This window comes from Myotis daubentonii, chromosome 3, assembly GCF_963259705.1.
Source record: "Myotis daubentonii chromosome 3, mMyoDau2.1, whole genome shotgun sequence".
Taxonomy (NCBI): Eukaryota; Metazoa; Chordata; class Mammalia; order Chiroptera; family Vespertilionidae; genus Myotis; species Myotis daubentonii.
Genome location: NC_081842.1, coordinates 57,620,814 through 57,642,718, shown reverse-complemented (window position 1 = coordinate 57,642,718; position 21,905 = coordinate 57,620,814). Strand labels below are relative to the sequence as shown.

General features: G+C 37.1%; 1 protein-coding gene across 1 annotated transcript in view; it reads right to left on the bottom strand.

Moving 5' to 3' along the window:
• Window positions 1-21,905, bottom strand: part of HACD2 (3-hydroxyacyl-CoA dehydratase 2) — an 85,815-nt gene that overhangs the window by 28,447 nt on the left and 35,463 nt on the right. Inside the window, exon 4 of the mRNA XM_059687641.1 lies at window positions 3,510-3,598. Coding sequence (XP_059543624.1) covers window positions 3,510-3,598 — 89 coding nt within the window. The remainder of the gene's footprint in view (window positions 1-3,509; window positions 3,599-21,905) is intronic.

Below are 21,905 nucleotides of genomic sequence, written 5' to 3'. Positions count from 1 at the left end.
TACTATCAATGACTTGGGGTAGGGTGCTATAAAAAAGATGATGGCCCAGGATGGTTTGGCTCAGTGGGTAGGGCATCGGCCTGCAGACCGAAGGGTCCCAGGTTCGATTCTAGTCAAGGTCACATGCACAGGTTGTGGGCTCGACCCCCAGTAGGGGGTGCAGGAGGCAGCCGATCAGTGATTCTCTCTCATCACTGATGTTTCTATCTATCTTTCCCCTCTTCCTTCCTCTCTGAAATATATATATATTTTTAAGGCCTAGCCAGCTTGGCTCAGTGGATAGAGCCGCGGTCTGGGGACCAAAGGGTCCCAGATTCAATTCCACTCAGAGGCATGTACCTTGGTTGCAGGCTCCCCCGCAACTGGGGCCCTGGTTGGGGCTTGTGCAGGAGGCAACCACTAATGTGTTTCCCTCAACAATATTTCTCTCTCTTTCCCTCTCCCTTCCACTCTCTCTAAAAATCAATGGAAAAATTCCCTTGAGTGAAGATTTAAAAAAAAAAAAAGATGAATGAGTTCTGTTCAAAGAAAAGGAAAATGAGGAGAAACTGTGATCCTGGAATAGCAGAAACTGTGTATCCCACTTACCTAAGAATGAAGTCAGCTGATCAGTAGGGCATATGTAAAAGTGTCACCAGAGGTGGCAGAAAGACAATAAAATTTACTGTACTACAGTCTTAAAAAAACAATGTTAATGATAGTAGAAATTGGTTAAATTTGGTTACAGAGAAATAATTTTTAATATGCAAATGTAACAAATATATAACTTAAACTACTGAACAGCTCAAATATGACACTATCTGCTAAATGTCAAGGTTATCCATCTGTTAGGCAGCGCAGTTACTGAGGACAATGGCCAGCTCCATGTACCTGTAATCCTAAGATACTTAATAGCTTTTTCAGTCAAGCAGTCTTAATGATCTGCCTAGGAAATCCTGGCAAATGCTGCTAATAGTAATATGGCTAACTTGCCTGACTTGATTTGTAAGCATTTATTTACTTGCTAGCCTGTTTGCCAGAAGGACCAAGAAGCAGAGAAGTGGTCCCTGAGAGGAGAAGCAGAGGCCATGAATAATCCATCAGCTGGAGCATTAGCACCTGCACAATTAATATTTGACTGTACTGGCAAACCGATTAAACACTCCATAGTTGACAGTACTCTGTCTTCACATACCTTTCAATAGCAATTATTGAAAGTACATAATTACCTATTTAAGAATGTAAATGAGTTACTATCAGAAAGAAATAGGTCACTTGAGACTACTGGGAAGTTAAAACTATGAATTGTTTTTAAAACGAAAAAGAAATAGTGTACACACGAAAGTAAGAGAGCAAGAAATATAGGTTAAAATTGATGATTTATAAAAGAGTTTTATAATGAGTGAAGAGGTTACATGGAACAAGTAAAGTAACTTTCCCTTACTCCATAAACAAAAGTGAGAACAAAGGGCAATATGCTACATTCGGATTTATTTGCCTGGTTTTTTTTAACCTTTTTTTTTTTTTTAAGCTATGTGACCATTCAAAAAGAAGAAACACTCATTAGAAAGAATATATGCACCCCTATGTTCATAGCAGCGCAATTTACAATAGCTAAGATTTGGAACAACCTAAGTTCCCATCAGCAGATGAGTGGATTAAAAAACGGTGGTACATCTACACAATGGAATAATACATAGCAATAAAAAAGAATGAACTCTTATCATTTGCAACAGCATGGATGGACCCGGAGAGTATTATACTGAGCGAAATAAGCCAGTCAGAGAAAGATAAGTATCACAAGATCTCACTCATATGTGGAATCTAATGAACCAAATAAACGGATGATCAAAAACAGACTCAGAATCTAAGAAGCATGAACAGACTGTTGAACCTCGGAGGAAAGGCAGGGGAGGACGGGTGGGGAGAGATCAATAAATGAACTTATATCCATATATGCATAACCCGTGGACACAGACAATGGGGTGGCGAGGGACTGGTTGGGGGAGGATAGGAGAGGGCTGGAAGAGGTTAATGGGGGAAAAAGGAGGACCTATGTAATACTTTCAACAATAAAGATTAAAAAGAAAAAAGAAAAAAGAACTGAGTAATACAGAAATAAACTGTTGTACTTCTAAAAAAAAAAAAAAAGAATACATTCTCCCTGCATAGAAAGTTTAGACATCTTCAAAGAATGAGAGAACTTAAAAATAAAAGCTTGGCATCTACAAATTCCATATGAATTTTACAAAAATAATAATAGCTTCATCAACTCTGGTTAAAAACTCATTAGCTATTGCATTTTTCTGTTATTTATCTACACCATATGCCAATAAAAAGTTTTTAAAATTCAGTGGAAATACAAATGAAACTGTCAAAATAAATCCCCCCAAACAAAATGTTTTGGCAGAAATTTCGGAAGAATAGAGGGCAAAGAAAACATTGGAATAATGCTAATGGATAAGAGTGCATTTCATGAGCCCCAAAGAATCCAATAATGTTGGTGATAGGTTTTTGGGACTGAAAAAATAAAACATGAATCCTCATGGTAGCTACAGGTACTTTACCTCAAGGTGACATTACCAAGAAAGAAATGACTTTTAAAAAGCAAAAAACATATAGGAAAACAACCTCCTTCCTCAATACTAGAAAATGAAAGCTTAGTTGTGAGTTCACAGTTATGGTAATGATGGTTTTCTTCCCCCAGTTCTTGCAAGGACTATCCCTGGGCCTGGGTCTGCCTGGGTATCTCTAACCCAAGCCCCCAGCAAAGAGCATTCACCTCCCCAGCAAAGAGCATAGACTCAGCACATTTGTGAATTCCATTAATCCTGGTAGCCTGGGTGGAAACAAGTTTGTTTCTCCTGGTCCTATAAAGATCAGACTGTTCTGTACAGAGAACATTTTGAAGGCTGCCAGAGGGGAGGGTTTTGGAGGGATGGGTGAAGAAGATGAAGGGATAAAGTACAAACTGGTAGTTACAAAACAGTCAGAGATGTAAAATAAAGTACAGCATATGAAATAGTCAATAATATTGTAATAACCATGTATGGTATCAGATGGGTACTTGATTTACCAGGGTGCACCTGAAACTAATATAATACTAATTGAAAAATTAAAAAAATATTTTAAAAAAAGATTGGACTGTTCTGGGAATGAATTAATATCCTCTACTCCCACAATAGCCCTACTGTAAGGATGCAGTTGTCTAGATTTTAGTGTGCTGGATACAAGCAAGATACCAGAACAATATAACCGATATGCAGACTACATGTATACCTCCAAATCTCCATAGGTTCAAAGATTGCAGGACTTTATCATTTAATCAGTCTTCTCTTTAACAACATTGCATTTTGGGGGTACATTTATCACTAATAACCCTATTCCTACAGTGAATATGAATTTTATCTGGGCTACACTGATGTGAAATAGGGCTCCATCTTTAGATATAACATATAGGTGAGAAAGAAAAATTGACTAGCATTTGTTAGTGCAGATGTTATTTTATTTCAGTCTATATGAACACTTACCTCTTTGACACTGTGTGTTACTGCCCATATTAGAAAAACTCTTGACATTACTTGGAAAGAAGTCAGGACAACAGAAGATGGAACAATTCCTGAAAGAAATTTTAGGATGGATAAATAAATTACATTTATTTACTAAGTTTCAACATGAAGTAAATTTTCTAAATAAATTCTCTAAAACATTATAATTTCAATGTTTGGACACAAAAACAACTTCACACTGAAACTTATCTTTATTGCTATATAGACTGTTTTTCAATGTAGTAAATATTAAAAACTTTTTCCTCCCTGAAAACAATAATAGGCATAATTACAATAGCAAACCATGGAATCTAGGTATTCTTCTTACGCCTAACCAAGTGAAATATTTTTTACACTTATCATATAGGTAGACAAAATAAAACCATTGCTTAACCTTTAAAATTATACACTGAAAGTTCATTTATAATATGGGTTTCAAAAATGAATAGGCACCCATAGAAGGAAAATCAACCTGCATATTTGGGGTATATGTTCCACTAATAACCCTATTCCTACAGTGAATATGAATTTTAGTGGTAAATATACTCCAATATGTATCTAATGAATGTTGGAAGCTTCTAATTATCAGACTTGTTATACTATCTAATGGTTATGTTGGTATCTTTTATAATTCACTTGAAGATTTTGCCAACAAGCATAGCAAAATCAAAGTTTATTATCCTTACAAACCATTTCTTCTCACCTTGTTTATTACAGTAAGCATGGGTACAATTATCCTCCCAATGTCCTCAAGTTAAAACACTGGAATCAGACTTAATTATTTTATGTACTCCTCAAGTTCTGCTAAGTTTGCATTTCTTTGGCCTCTCCCTTCAATTTCTATAACCACAATCTCTATCTAGAGACCAGCTACCACCACTGTATAAAATTTTTGCCTCCTTTAGATCATCTTAAACCCAGCAATAAGCCATATCTATAAACATCATTTTCTCTTGTAACTTTACACTGGCAAGGGTTTGCTACTAAAATAAAATCTAAAAGCAGAATTATGGGTATACAATCCAGCAGCCCCCCACCATTTCTCTGGCTTTACTGTTGCAGTAACTAGACTTACCAACTTCTTAGATCTATTGAGTTGCATGTGGGCCATTCCACACCTGCCAAGAACCTCTCACCATAGTCCCAGATCCTTCTTCCACTTTAAAACTAATCTCATCTTCAACACATTTACTGGGCTATCCCAGGCCAATATCCAAACCCTCTAAAATGAACTCAGAGTTCTGGACATTTATATAGTTGGACAAACTACAATTTGCCAGAAGACCATGTACAAATCAGATAGAAATATAACTAACTGCCTCTACAGGTTTGGCTATGAAAGGAAATCACTTTATATCTCATTAAGAAAAAGAGATGCTGTAAACTGTTAGAATGAGTTTCTGAAAGAGGATTTGCATTGCTCTGCTCAGTTGTTTAGAGCATTGTCCCAATAAGCCAAGGTTGCAGGTTTGATCACCAATCAGGGCACATAAAGAAGCAACCAATGAATGCAGAAATAAATGGAACAACAAAATGATGTTTCTCTCTCTCTCTCTCTCTCTCTCTCTCTCTCTCTCTCTCTCTCTCTCTCTTTCTCTCTCTTCTCTCTCCTTAAAGTCAATCAATCAATAGAAAAATATATTTTTAAAAAAGAGGATTTGGGCTCCAAGAGGGATGGTTTGGTTCCCCAAAGCAAAACAAGTAACATGGACATGTCAAGCAATGCTTAGCAAATAAAAATGCTTAACAAATCTTTGTAAAATGAATGAAAGAAAAACATTAATGTATGGACATACAGGTCAATGGCATAAAGTTGGGAACCCAGAATTATAGTTGCATAATTTTCAACATGAGGGCTAAGACAATTCAATGGGGAAAAAATTGTTTTTTGCCCCCCAACAAATGGTGCTGGGACAATTGGATAGCCCCATGCAAAAGAATGGAGTTAGATCACTTCCTTACACCATATACAAAAATTAACTCAAAATCGATCGAAGTTCTAAATAGAAGAGTTAAAACTATAAAACTATTGGGGAAAAAGACAGATGTAAATCTTTGTGCCATTGGATTAAGCAATAGTTTATTAGGTATGAAAGACATAAAAGGCACAAGAAAATATAAATAAATTAGACTTCATCAAAATTAAACTCAAGTGCTTTAAAGGACATCATCAAAGTGAAGAGACAACCTACAGACAGGAGAAAATATCTGCAAAGGGAAGACTTATATCCAAAATATATAAAGAATTCTTACAAGTTAACGATAAAAAGACAAATTACCTAATTTAAAATGTAGGCAAAGATTTGAATAGAGATTTCTCCAAAGAATGAACATGGCCATTAGTCATCAGGGAAATGCAAATGAAAACCATAATGACCTATCCTTCACATCCACTAGGATGGCTATGATAAAAAAAAACAGATAATAACATGCAAAAGAATGGAGTTAGAACACTTCCTTACACCATATGTAAATATTAATGAGGATATTTTGATATTGGAACCCTCATACGCTGCTGATGGGGTTATAAAAGGGTACAACCAGTCTGGAAAACAGTCTGGCAGTGCCTCAAAGTGTTAAATACAGAATTACCACATGACCCAGCAATTCTACTCGTAGATATATACCCAAGAGAAATGAAAGCATAAGTCACACAAAAGTGGAAACAATCAAAATATCCAACAGATGAATGAATAAATTAAATGTGGTATATCTATACAATAAAACATTAGAAATAAAGTAAATAAAAAGTAATAAATAAGTAAAAAGAAATGAAGTACTGACATATACTACTCTATTGATGAACCTTGAAAACATTATGCTGAAAGAAGCCAGTGACAAAAGACCATATGTTGCATGATTCAATTTATATGAAAGTCCAGAACAGGCAAACTATAGGGATTGAAAGTAGATTACCGGGTCTGGGAGGTTAGGAGGGAAAGGGACTGACTGCCAACGGACATAGGGTTTCTTAACAATAGAGGTGAAGCCTTTGTAATAACTGAATGTTTGGGATTTTAGAGACCCTTTAGCTTCTGCACAGCAAAACAAAAAGGCAAATGGCAAGATTTCATTTTTACTGATGAGTACCACACCTTCTCTATCCATTCATCTACTGATGGGACACCAACGTTGCTTCCATATTTTGGCTATTGTAAAAAATGCTGCAACAAACATAGGGATACATATACAAGGTTGGATAAAAGTAAATATATAGTTTTGAGTATGCAAAATAGTTTATTCTTGTATTATTTATTATTGCATTATTTTCCATACAAACAACTGTAAACCTACTTTTGTCCCTCCCTGTATCTTTCTGAGTTAATGGTGTGTGTGTTTGTGTGTGTGTGTGTGTGTGTGTGTGTGTGTCTGTTTAAATAAATAGACAGAAGTGGAATTGCCAGGTCAAATGGTAGTTTTATTTTTAATTTTTAAAGGAATCTCTATACTGTTTTCCATAGTGCCTGCACCAATTCACAATCCCACCAACAGTGCTATAGGGTTCTCTTTTCTCTACATTCTAGACAACACTTGTTATTGGTTGACTTTTTATAACAACCATCTGACAGGTATGAAATGATATTTCATTGTGGTTTTGATTTGCATCTGCCTGTTGGCCATTTGCATGTCTTCCTTGGAGAAATGACAATTCATGTCCTCTCCTCATTTTTACTGGTAAATTTTTTTTGATGTTGAGTTGTATGACTTCCTTGTATATTTTGAATATTAACCCGTTGTGAAATATATCATTTGTGACTATCTCCCATTCAGTAACTTGTCTTTTTGTTGTGTTAATGGTTTTCTTCACTGTGCAGAAGCTTTTTAGTTTGATGTAGTCCAATTGTTTATTTTTGCTCTTGTTTTATTTGCCAGAGAAGGCATATCCAAAAAGATACTACTAAGACTGAGGTCAAACCCCGCTGGTGTGACTCAATCAGTGGCTGAGTATCAACCTACGAACCAGGAAATCATGGTTCAATTCCTGGTGAGGGCACATGCCCGGCTTTTGAGCTTGATCAACGATTCTCTGTCACCACTGATGTTTCTATCTCTCCTTTCCTCTCTGAAATAAATAAAAATATATTTTAAAAGACTGAGGTCAAAAAAGTTTACTACCTATATTTTCTTCAGTGAATTTTATGGTTTTAGATCTTACATTTAAGTCTTTAAACCATTTTGAGTCTATTTTTTGTATATGGTATAAGTTGCTCAGTTTAAATTTTTTTGGCATGTATTTGTCCAGTTTTTCCAATACCACTTATTGAAGTGACTATCATTTCTCCATTGTGTATTATTGCTTCCTTTATCATAAATAATTGACCATATAAGTGAGAGCTTATTTTCTTGGCTCTCTATTTTGTTCTGTTGATCTATGTATCTGGTTTTGTGCCAGTACCATATTGTTTTAATCACAGGTTTGTAATATAGCTTGAAATCAGGAAGCAGATACATTCAACTTTGTTCTTTCTCAAGATTGCTACAGCTATTCAGGGTCCTTTGTGGTTCCATATAAGTTTTAGGATTTTTGTTCTAGTTCTGAGAAGAATCCCATTGGTATTTTGATGGGGATTGCATCGAATATGTAGATTGCTTTGGATAGCATGAATATTTTAATGATATTAATCCTTACATATATATTTAAATACAGTTTAACTTATATCATTTATACTCTCTGTATTTTGTTTTTCTCAATTAAATTTTAAGAAAATTTTCATCTTAAAACACATTCTTGCCCTAACTGGGGTGGCTTAGTTGGTTGGAGTGTCCTCCCATATACCAAAAGGTTGCAGGTACACTTCCTAGTCAGGTCACATAACTATGTTGCAGGCGTTGTTTTTTAAAAATATATTATATTGAATTTTTTACAGAGAGGAAGGGAGAGGGATAGTTAGAAACATCAATGAGAGAGAAGCATCAATCAGCTGCCTCCTGCACACCCCCCACTGCGGATGTGCCCGTAACCGAGGTATTTGCCCTTGACCGAGGTATTTGCCCTTGACCGGAATCGAACCTGGGACCCTTCAGTCCGCAGGCCGACGCTCTATCCAGTGAGCCAAACCAGCCAGGGCAGGTTGCAGGTTTTTTGTTGCTGCTAATTACTTAGATTGATTGGTTGGTGATCACTGCTCCAAAGGTTTCCTTAAACCAGCGGTCGCCAACCTTTTGGACCTCACGGACCAACCACTGGTTTACAGACAATGAAAAGGAGATTCTGCAATTTATCAGCAAGATGAAAATTCACTCAAAAAATTTACTAGTAGGCCTCTATTATTCATTAATTTAATTCAAAAATATTTAATTCAAAAAATATTTTTGGAGTACCTACTTCAAGCCATACCAGATATTGTTCTTCATTTTGGGGATACAACTGTGAAGGAGACAGTGTTCCTGCCCTCAGGAACTTGTACTCTTAGGTTACAACTCATTTGCTTTGGGATAGCTCTTATTTTGAGGACTTTTCCCTCAAGATGGTGCAAGGCTTCTAAACATTTGTAAGTAGGAAATGGCTTGATTACCTATTGGTTTCAGAAAGCTATCTTTGTCAACGGTGCAAATCTTTGACAATGCAAGATTATAACTTGAGAAATAATTATGGGAATTTAAGTTAAAAGGGCATTGAACTTTTGAAGTGAAACATTAGCAGATAAAAGAAATACAGGCATGTGTGTGTGTGTGCGTGCGCGCATGTGTGTATGTGTATGTGTGCAGAAAAAACTGTATAAAGTGAATCTGGCAATTGATTTCTTATTTCCCCAGAACCAGGGTGGTCCGGATTCCCCAAGCAGCTGAGCCCAGCAAAGCAGGGCAGCACTGAAAATCCTCCCTACCCAATGCAGCCCTTACATGGGCCAGGAGAGTAGGTCTGGGAGATTGGCTATATATGACAAAGACCAGGTTGAAAGTTAGGTATAGGAAAGGCAACAAGGTTGGGAGCAAGAGTAGGAAGTGTCTACAACCAGCGAAGGAGTTCCAACCATCAAGCAATACATGGGCAATGGAGACCAAAACAAAACAAGGCAGGAGACACAAAGTTGGTGCCAGAAATTAAATTAAATGATGACAAGTGAAATCAGAATCTGCCTATCCAAATGCCAGATCTACTAAAATAAAAGTAACAAAATTTAATAACAACAAAAATCACCAGCAGCAACCAAAAAGAAATGGGGTACAACTTTATGCCATATATTTTTAAATATGCTAACCACGAAAGGAAAGATTGGACACTTCTTACTCTACCCGCAACCCTAAAAGTGAATCAATAAAATTCTGAGAATTTTCACTAGTAGGACCACATTTGGAGAGAAATATTAATTTCTGACTGAAGTGTGACAAACATGCCTGGAAAGTGATGGGGATGTAGGAAAAGTGACTGAGCAGGTGCCACCTCATCAACACCAAGTTTTTCAGGCCCCACACTGAGTTGCAGGACTGGTACAAAGTTCCCTACAGGAATACTTTCTATAGGGTTGAGGAATCCAGGATGGAGGAATTAAATCTCAGAAGAGAAGGAAGAGCTCACATTTTTAAATAATTCATTCACATTGTTCAAAATTTTTAAAGTATTAAAAGATATTCAGAGAAAGTCTCCCTCCCAAACCCATCTTACTACCACTCAGGGGCCTTTCCCACATATAACCAATTATTAATTCCGTCTTTCACTCGAAGTTTATATTTTAGCTATACAGCAGCAAATATGTAAGTGAATGTATAAAGGTATATTTATTCACATTTTCCCCAATTTTTACATAATAGCAACATTTTATATACACTGTTCTATTACTTGCTTTTCTTCCCTAAAAAATATCCTGAAGATCTTTTTATATATCAATACATATATACGTTGTTTTAATTACTGAAGCGTTAGGTTTTAATATCTATGCATTCTTCCAAGCCCTAACCTCAGTGTATAGAATATATAAAAAGGAAAACTCCAATCCTTAAACTCTAGCTTACAGAGGAAAACAATTAAATCTTAAACACTGTGAAAATGCAGTAAGGGAGAATCCAGTAACATTTATATCAGAGCAAATAATATGACTGGACAGGGAAGCTTACACTTTAGGAAGATGAAAAGGAATGGCAACCATACAAACATAATGCAAGAAAAAAAAAAAAGCATGCATTGCATCTAGGGGAAAGTAAAATATATATATATATATATATATGGAGTCAAATTTTAAAGCAACTGGAAAGAAGATAGTAATTATGGAAAATAAAGACAGTCCAACACAGTGATAATTGTTATCCCTAAAGTAGAGAACCTAATACATGGAAAAGTAAATGTATTCAAGGATATAATCCAAGAAATGAAAAAAACTCAATTTGCACTGAAAAAATACACCGTGTTCCAGAAAATGACAAGTGATAGTGAATGTGTAAAACCGAGAAATTTCTTGGTTACAAAAATATTTCATGGATCCAGACAAAAAAAACAAGTTACCTACAAAGTGGTAAGAAAATCAGCCTGGCTTCAGACTTCTCCACAGCAACATCCAATGTCAGAAGACAATGAAGCAACACTACAAAGGTCGAAGGGAAAGAAAGTATGTTCAAGAATATTATACCCAGCCAAGACAGCATTCTAATGTAATGGCAAAAGGTAAACATCACTAAATAATGAAAGGGTTTGCCACATAATGCCAATGTGACTGACCTTCTTGAGAGACACATGCTGTCAGAAATTTAGTCAAACAAGAGATAACTCAAAATAAAGAATTCAGGAATGGAGAAGTCATGATAAAAGGGCCCATAGTAGGCAATGAATCCATTCAAATATATTGATAAAACTTAACAATTACCAACAAGTACAGTAATTATGGTTATAGCACATAGTGTAAGTGCTTATAAGCCACAATAATAAGTAGCATGTTTTTTAAAATGGTGAGTCAGAGCCCTGGGTGGTGTGGGTCCGTTGTTTGGAGCATTGTCCCGTACATCAAAAAGGTTGCAGGTTTGATTCCCCCTTGGAGCATATACCTAGTTTGAGGGTTTGATCCCGTCGGGGAATGTATGAGAGGGCATGTATGTTTCTCTTTTATATTAATGTTTCTCTCTCCCGTTCTCTCTCTAAAAAATCAATAAACATGTGCTCAGGTTGGGGGGATTAAAAAAAAAAAGGAGTTGAGGAAGAGATATAAGAAGAAGTGACAATACTAATTTTCTTAATAGAATTAAGAGATACTGCCTAAAACTAAAATATAGCTAAACATAATTCTAACCTAAATTTTTCATAATCATTTCATTAAATTTCAGGGACGTTTTAGTATATAATATGTATCTCATGGTTAAAAAAAAAGTTTTATAAATTATTTATTTTTTATTAACTCAATGATTTTAATGAAAAATAGCATGTATAATATGAGCAATAGATCTTGATTCTCCTATCTATCTACGTTTTCTTCCTTATATTAATATATATGTGAAGTGAATGCTCTCTGGAAAGATATTTATCTAACACTAATGAAAATTAGTTCTACTAGTAGAATTTGGAGCCATTTTAAAACGCTACTGTTTACTTTTGCACGCTGCTTGAATTCCTTATAAAAGCATGAATTATAACTTCAAAATTAATAAAATCATTATTCTTAAGAAGACATTAACTATTTGGCATTAGCAAAAATAAAATTCTGAAACTAAACTAATTGTAATTTTAAACAGAAATTTTCTTAAATATTTTCTCATAGCGTACAAGCTTAAACGTAGGGATGCAGAAAGTATTTCTGGCCAAAATGAAGAGAAGGGTGGGACCACGGATGGGATTCAAGAGAAAAGATTACTGTTTTTTGTTTTTGTTTTTAAAGGATGGACAGAGGGCAATTCTCTTTTCTTTTTTTCCAAACACAGGAAACTGGCCATACCTCTTGGGGTTGCCAACACCTGACACCTCCCCCACCAAGAAAATAACTTTTAATACATTTTACATAACCACACTTACTTTACTGCATCCTGACAAGAGAAATGTATGTCCTATACTGAGAGCAATAGCAAAATGATGGCATTTATCTGATAAGCTCTGCATTTATTTGAGGTTGGCATTTCTAAAAGATGTACTAAATTGTAAGAGGGCATTGCATTTTCTTTGTGCTAAAAAGATAGTGTTACTAAGTGCAATCATGCTTACTGTTTACTAAATTGAAATGGATACTTTAGGAGATAAAGCCAAAGGATGGATATATATATGTATATGGCATGTTCATTGATGTTTCCCTGAAAAAAATTTTTTTGGAGAAATCCATTTTTACACTTAAACAAAAAAAGGGGGAGACTTCAAATTTATGGCAGGCTATCTCGCTTTTACTCTCAAACCCCTGGGTGTAGAACTATACTCCTCTTAGACATTAGGAAAACTTGAGAAAAGCTGAAAACACAGTAAGATACATATTAAAAATATAAAATAGGAAGTTGGGCATAGGGAAAATAAAGGTAGAAAAATATCTTAAAGCCATGGGAGAAATTAATACCTAAATAGATGAGAGAAGGCCTGTGTACTTGTTTGTGGCAGACTACAAACTTGGCTCTGAGCTCCTTTACAACCAATATACGGAGAGAAAACAATTCAGTTGTATAACTCAGTATACATGGAAGAAATAGAACCAGGTGCTCTATATATTAAATGACTCTGACTATAGTAGTAGTTCCTAGTTTACTGGATGTCCTTAATACAGTTTTCTGGGGGTTTTGTTATTATAGTTGTTTTATTGTTTCCTCTCTGTTTCAGATGGCCAGCTGTCAGCTTACCCTTCTTCCACTTAAAGTTCTTACATGTAAAAAGTAACAATAAATTGATTTCAATGGAGGCCCATAGGCCTCTGAATGAAATGAGTTTTTTGCGGGCTTTATCAAATATTCAGAGGCTTTTAATTTGTTTACTTTTGGGGCCTCCACTCTTTAAAAATAAAGTTACTGAAAGTCTAATCTCTGAATGAGAGCAAAACACAGGCATGAGAGAAATGATGAATTTCCAACCGTTCTGAAGATAACATAAAAGGTTGTCACATTTTGTTTTTGTTTTGTTTTTTTTAAAATATATTTTATTGATTTTTTACAGCGAGGAAGGGAGAGGAATAGAGAGCCAGAAACATCGATAAGAGAGAAACATCGATCAGCTGCCTCCTGCACACCACCTACTGGGGATGTGCCCGCAACCAAGGTACATGCCCTTGACCGGAATTGAACCTGGGACCCTTGAGTCTGCAGGCCGATGCTCTATCCACTGAACCAAACCAGTTAGGGCAGTTGTCACATTTTGGAAAAAAAAAAAATATATTAGAAACTATTCTCTAAAGATGACACATAGTCATGGAAACTCACTCAAACCTGCATATTGTAGTTAGCATTCCAATAGCTAATTTGCCAACCAATTATTTTTATTGTTCATAGAACTCCAGGCGTTAGACCAGACTGCTTATAGCAGCCTTGAAATGATGGTTCAATATATATTTCACCAGCAAGACTACATCGTAAGTTTTTCTTAAAAAGAAAAAAAAAAAAGAATTTAGTAAAACAGTGGGCCAAATAAAACTGATAGTTGAGCTCATATTTATAGCCACATTTTGCTAACTTACGTTAACAATCCCTAAGTACCCTGAATATTGAACAAAAAAAACAAAACATTTTACTAGTATTTCTACTTTAAAACTTTATTAAATTTTGTCTCAATATGCTTCTGAACATTCTTATATGTAAAGCTTTTTCAGAAGGCTGAACCCAGTCCAATGGTCACTTGAAATAATACAAGATGTAATGACAAGAGAATAGTCATTCCCTTATGACTTGAAAAAAAACAACAATCACAGGATTTCACTTAAGCAAACCAAAAAGTATACTTTTACCAAACCATATTCTTTCTCAAAGCTCTATCAAACCACGTGGATAGGTAAGGAAAACTGAAGAAGATGAAGTTTAACTTTACTAGAAGGTTGTTAAAGGTTTCCATGAGAAAGAGTCTAATCTAAAATAGCAAGGAACCACAAGGGTTACTTAAATATGATGATCTTTAGCTAAGAAAATCTTAGCTGTCAGAGCTAGAAAGGATCTAATAGTTCAAGTTCAACCCAGTACCTGATAGATGAGGAAAGTGAGGCCCGGAGAGGTAAAGTGACTTGCCAAGGTTACATAGATCTAGCTGAATAAAACAGATTAATATTTATGATTAAAATCTGGTGGTAACTCTCAAAGAAGGTTAATTATTGGTCAATATGTAACTAGAACAGAATTAAAATATATAAAACCAATGTCAAAGGTTAACATTCAAAGTACCTAAGAACACAATTATTTTTGTCTTTAAAAAAATCAAGACCCTGCATAGCAAGCGTGGCTCAGTGGTTGAGTGTCGACCCATGAACCTGGAGGTCACGGTTCAATTCCCGGTAACCACTCTGATTATAACAAAGTAAAGACTGTATATGCAAAGTAAAAACTGTATATGCAGGCCTGAAAAGAAACACAGAAAAACAAAACTGTTGACTAGAATTGCAAAATTTAAGGGCATTTTTTCCTTTTCATTAAATGAATTCCGTTGTTATATTCATAATGTTATTTGTCCAATAAATAATGTTAAAGTGGCATTTAAATGAAAAACAGTATTTTTCACTTTTTCTGTTACCCAAACTTGTAGAAATGCCTACCTACTTAATCCTTGAGCCAGTAATCAAGGCACCAAGAACCATTTGAGGGCAACTTGACTCTTACTGTAGGTAAGAGATCTAAGAAGGATAAAAGAAAGGTCTATCGAGGGCTGCTCATATAATAGGTGTTAAAAATGCAATGACTGCCCAGCTCTATTTTCCCATCCCTGCACTAATGCAGGGGTAGAGGCAGTGGTGGCATTCACTGAGTAGGAGGCCAGCAGAACATGGAAAGAGCCTGTTGACAGCGATAAAAGACACACACTGAAAACACTGCTTGCAGAAGGAGTGAAGCTTGTCAAAGTATTGCAGAGGCTGGGAAAGTGAAGAAAAGAGAAAGAGCAATTATAACCTGTACCTAACAATTCCTCAGCTAAATTTAACTAGAGAGGTGGAATATATCTGCAGCTTAAAAATGATAGGCAAGTGAATGCTCAGGTACAAAAAGACCCAAACCTACACAGAATTTTAAATGGTCATTGTAAAAAAATTTCTATTTTCATATCAATCATCTGCTATTATTCTGATATTTCAATTGTGAGCCCCCAAAATAAATAAATGGCCTCAAGGAGGGATAAGGAATTCCTAGGCTCAGAGCAAAAGCTTTATTCTTATTACAAGATAAATCCAAATCAGTAAGAATTTATTAATGCCAAACTTTTCCAGAAACACTTTAAAATTTTCAGCTATGAATAATGACCATTAAACAGTAACCTTTATTTACCTTTTGAAGACTGAAATAGTTATTTATCCAAAATTTCCCAAATTTTTATGTCAAGTGATATCTCAGTTCATATACGTATTCACACTGAATTATGCTCACAAATAATTCCAAAATCTATTACCTAAATCCTAAAATACATTATCCTAAAATACAAGTACTTTGTATGCATAGAAATGTATATCTAGGAAACCAAGATGGCGGCATAGGTAAACACCGGAGTTTGCTGCCTCGAACAACCACTTCAAAAATACAACTAAAAGACAGAATGGACATCATCCAGAACCACAGGAAGGCTGGCTGAGTGGAAATTCTACAACTAGAAGGAAAGAGAAAAGCATACCGAGACTCAGAGGAGGCGCAGTGTGGAAGTAAAATACTAAGGTACAGAGGCGCACACGGAGCGGGCTGGCGGCTGAGGGCACGGTTGTCGTTTTCAATAGGAAGGGAGTCTCAGGCTCTGAGCTTCAGTTCCATGCGAGTCTCTGGGGACCCAGACTCATAGGGGAGAAGCAGGACTGTCTGGCATCGGTCAGAACTCGAGGGCAGCTTTCTCTCGGAGGGGCTTGCAGCGATTACCGGGACATAGAGAAGCAGAGCCTCTGAGAGCAGCCATAACTGCTAGCCCTGCCCTGTTGATCCCATGGGTCAATCCCCACCCAAGCCCTCCAGGGAGGCTTTTGCTGGATAGCCTAAGGCAGAGGCTAGATTAGCACCTCCCTAGAGATCCAGGAGCCAATGTACCCAGAGGTCAGAGTGGGACCATCCAGTTTGCAGCTCCATGGAACCATAAAGGACACACTTAGGGGGCAGACTCAGTGAGCACCAAAGCCCCATTGAAGCAAGTTTTGCCCCGGAGGGGTGTCTCCAGCACAGAAGTTCTCCCACTACAGATACAGCTGATTCTCACAGCCAATTGGCCTGGAGGTCAATTCCTCCCAGTGATACCTACAACAATCAAGGCTTAACTATAACAAGAAAGCCCACAAGGGGGTGCACCAGGAGTGTCCACCTCAGGTAATTGGGGAGGCTGAACCACTGGGCCCTAGTGGACACTTAGCACAGAAAACCACTTTATCAACACAGGGAAGCATAAAAAATGCGGAGACAAAGAAACAGGACACAAATGACAGAAATGGAGGAAAGCAAAATACTGGATATAGAGTTCAAAACCACACTTTTAAGGTTTTTCAAGAATTTTCTAGAAACTGCCGATAAACTTATTCCAAGTGGATGTACTCATGGATTGCTCAATAGGCTGAGACTTCAGCAATCATTCAAATCTTTTGTGCAGCCAATACTATTTGTTTATTCACTGAGCATTCTCTCTCTCTCTTTTTTTTACATATTGATTTTAGAGAGGATGGAAGAGAGAGAGAAACACTGATGTAAAAGAGAAACATCAATTGGCCGCCTCCTGCATCCCCCCCTGCCCCCACCTCCATCCGCCACGGGCCAGGCCGAACCCACAGCCTGGGTACGTGCCCTGACTGGAAATCAAACAGAAACCCTTCGGTGCACCAGACGACACTCTAACCCACTAAGCCACACCAGCCAGGGCCATTCTCTCTCTTGGATTCCTTGCTAACAGAACACATCTTATTTGGGGTATGGTACACCCCAATAAAACACTAGCTTCTTTGGAATCCCTTAGAATTGGAGGAAGCAATGTGGCACAGTTCTGATCATGAAAAAAACAAAGTGAGAATTTATAGAAAGCCCTGCTGTGCAGCCACTTTCCACCTGGAATGTGACATGATACCACACAACTCATCATAGCCATCTTGTAACTATGGGGTCACATGCAACAAGACAGAAGTCACACACTAGTGATGGTAGGGCAGAAAGACAGACTTCTTATATGGGAAAAGGGAAACCCCTATTTGATTAATGCACAGTAGTCAGAATCCTGACATGTACAATGTAATCCTACTTACACACTCTTTCTTTTACAGTTGAGATAATGAACCCAAAATGTGAAGGGAATTTGGGAGACTTAAGAGGAGCAAAGTATATCAGAATGCAGAACTAAGTAACACATTTTATTTTTTTTAATGTTTTTATTGATTTTTAGAGAGAGAGGAAGGGAGAGGGAGAAATAGAAACATAAATGATGAGAGAGAATCACTGATCAATTGCCTCCTGCACACTCCCCACTGAGGATGGGGGATCGAGCCCCAAACCCGGGGCATGTGCCCTGACCAGGAATCGAACCTGTGACCTCTTGGTTCCTGGGTTGATGCTCAACTGCTGAGCCACACCAGCCAGGCTAGGCAACACTTTTTAAAAGAAGCTATTTCAATTATCCTTTGCAGCCACAGAGACTAATGGCATAAATGAAGAAAGAATATGGTGGAAATTTGTTGTAACAATTCCTTTGGTTCACAATTTTTTGAATTACCTATGAAACAGTTCATATTTCTAAAAAAAATTTTAAAAAAAATCACTAGTATATTATGTCCAAAACCAAACACACAAAAATCTTCTATCTGCTTTCTTTTGTAAGTTTGACATGTGGTACTCATGAATATCTTTTTAAAACATTATTTTTTTTGAGCTAAGAATGTAACAATCAATGCCAGGTCAAGATCTATCAGATATAAACGCAGTATTTACTAAGGTATTTAACTATCATAATAGTTGCTTGCCTTTTTTATTTTTAAAATATATTTTTATTGATTTCAGAGAGGAAGAGGGAGAGAGAGACAGAAACATCAATGATGAGAGGGAATCACTGATCAGCTGCTTCCTGCACAGCTCCCATTGGGAATCAAGCCACAACCTGAGATTGTGCCCTAACCAGGAATTGAACCGTTACCTCCTGGTTCATGGGTCAATGCTCAACCACTGAGCCACAATGGCCAGGCTGGGGTAATTTTTAATGTATCAATAGATTATCATAGAATCTTTCCCCAGAACCATATTTTTAACATATAATTATATTTAGGAAAGCTATAAATTGTGTAATTAATATTTTGAGTGTCTATTTATTCTCTGGAAGTAATAACCAGTTTTATCACGGCAGAAGGGCTAACAATATACCCTTTATGGCCCTTCAAAAAACATAATAAAGTGAGCTAATTATAGTTTAAGATTCTACCCTACATACTTTATAAAAAATTAAACATATATTAGACATATATATGTACAAAATTATTCCTGCCTTAAATTGTCACATACCCTTTGGTTTTTCTTTTCTTATGGGTCAATAAAGAAACAATATACTTCAGCTCTAAAATCTATCTTTAAGAACAAGCTGTCTATTTAACTCCTGACAGTCTATTCAAGGTACTAATCTGCTATTATTTATAGATCCTTGATTCCTTTCTGAGCAGCTGTCATTAACTGAACAACTTAGGAGTTCAAAACACTCTTTATTCAACTCAACTGCCTCCTGGAATTATTAGTCATGCTTCTCAAGGCTACAACTGTGATAAAAAGTAAAGATGAACCAAATCTCAAGAAGGCTGTGAAAAAGAGCCACCACTGAACACACGAAGGACTGATGCTCTCTGATTGACATTCCTTTAAAGCCCTTATTTCTGATCACTCAGGCCCCTTTTATCAGGTTTGAGGCTTTTCTGGGGGTGTTCCCTACACCAAGTTGTAACTGTTTGTGGCTGTCGAGGCACCCCAGAGCTGTCCTTTGGGGACCCATGTATGCTCAGAAGACAAATACAGGTAAGGGAAAGGAAGAAACTGAACTGGCTTCTAGTCTAGGAGTATTTGTTACTTTCTTCCCACTCTCCTCTCCTCTACCCCACACTTTAGAAATGGTACTCTGGCTTCAAGCCGTCTATGCAAACACAAATTCCCTAAAGGAAGAAGAGCAGGGACATGACCAAAACTCATACCTGGGCAGTGGAGGGCTGAGGAGAATCTGAGAACAGGAAATGCAGAGGGATAAATAGTGAAGGAAGTGTGTGTGTGTGGGGGGGGGGGGGAGGATGGAAAAAAATGAGTCAAAATCAAGAGGTAGGAAAAATATATGGGAGGAAGAAAAGGTAAGAAGGAAGAGAAAGACAGATATAGAGATTTCAGAGTAGAGCACAGGAGCAAAGAGACAGGATAAAAATATAGAGGTAGAGAAACAATGTTTCCTAAAGGGAGAGAGAGACAGAAGCAGAGGGAACATGGTGAAAAGGCAAAGAAGTGGGAGTCAAGGTTTATGTGTCCAGTTTTCAGGTAACTAGTAGAAACTGGTAATGCTACAGAGAGTTCCAGAGAATAGGAGCAAGAGCATGTCTGCGGTAAAATGATGAGTGAAGTTTTGTACATGTTGAATTTGTGGTGTTTACAGAGTAACCAAGTGGAGATGTCCAACTGGGAAGCTGGGATGGAAACTCAGGAGTTAGAAGTGGCCCAGAAGGGAGTATGTGGGAATACTGAAGCTCTAGGAAAGGTATGGTGAAATCACAAAGGGAGATTGTATAAGGGAAGAAAATGAAGGCTAAAGGGAACATCAACATTTGGGGGACAAAGAAAGAGAGCCCACGAGAGAATCTAAGGACAGGTGCAGGTGGCCTAAGGTGTAGGAATAGAGCTGGGAGAGAGATTGGGTAGGTATAAGAATGAATAGTCCCACCTTGAGAGGCAGCAAGGGAAAGGAGGTCCTCAGGGAAAGCCAGGTTTCCATTAAGGTAAGAAAGCTGAGAAAATATTCTGAAAAAAGAGAGGTGAGTTTGTTTACGTTGAAAAAAGGTTCCAAAAGCACTACTGCTTCTCCTTCTGAGTTCCTATACTTTGAACTTACTCTTTGGGCAAAATTTTTGTCACAATGTGCTTCATGTCCATGTTCTCAATAGAGGACACAACTGGGCCTGCTGATATTTGTACTCTTAGTGCTTGCTTAGTCAGTGCAGGGCCTACCACCCAGTAGAAACTCAATAAACGTTTGGAGGTTCTCTGAAGGGCAACTGGGAAGTATGCATTAGTAAATGCCTTAAATTTTGATATTACCTTTGACTTACTTGTAAGAATGTATTCATAGCTCTACAAAGATTTAGCGATAGGTATAGTTATAACCTGCACATTTGAAAACTACCTACATATTCAACAAACTGAGCACTGGTTAAATCTCACAATATGTCTATACAACTGAATACTGAACACCCTCCAAAAATCTATTCAGATCAACACTAACAAATAAGGCCATGCAAAACCTACACCCTCAGCACAACTAAAAGACATAGATGGCTACAAACTCAAATCACCTATAAGCAGAAAAACAGACAGCGAATTCCAGCAGGGCTACCTCTGGAGCTCCCACTAAAAACCTTTGTGGAAAGTGAGAAGTTTGGAAAAAAGACATGTATGAAAGAAGAGAGGAACCAAGGCCTTATCTGAGCTAAAATCACCCCAGAAAGAGGCAGTCTACCCTAAGTACAGAAACACCTTGTCAATCAGAATCCTAACTATAGGGAATAGACTTCTGTCTGTGGGATTTGAATGGCAATCTCAAAAAGGCACTGCTTCTGGGGAAGAAATGGGTAAAAAAGAAAGGGAAGTGTGCCTTTTGGTGACTACATTTTGAAGAAAACAGGGACAGGAGGAAATTTTGACCTCTGTGAAACACACAGGAGCTAAAACAATGGACAATTTCTATCTCTACGGATCTTTTCAAACAAAAAGCCATCCAATGAAGAGATTATCCTTCACCACATTTACAGATAAGTGTTCTCAAAATATAAATCCTATAAACCAACTCAAACTTCCAACTCTATCCACACAATAAATAGATGAAAGCAACTGACAACTATACAAAAGTACTATCAGAAATAAAATAAAAAAAGAGGATCAAAACATTTCAGTTAATCTTGCCCTGGCCAGTTTGGCTCAGTGATTACAGCATCAGCTTATGGACTGAAGGGTCATGGGTTCAATTTCCAGTCAAGGGCAGGTACCTCCGTTGCATGCTTGATCCCTGGCCTCGTCCAGGTGTATGCGGGAGGCAACAGATTGGTGTGTCTCTCTCACATCAATGTTTCTCTTTCTCTTTCTTCCCCGCCCCCCGCCCCGCCTCATCCTTCC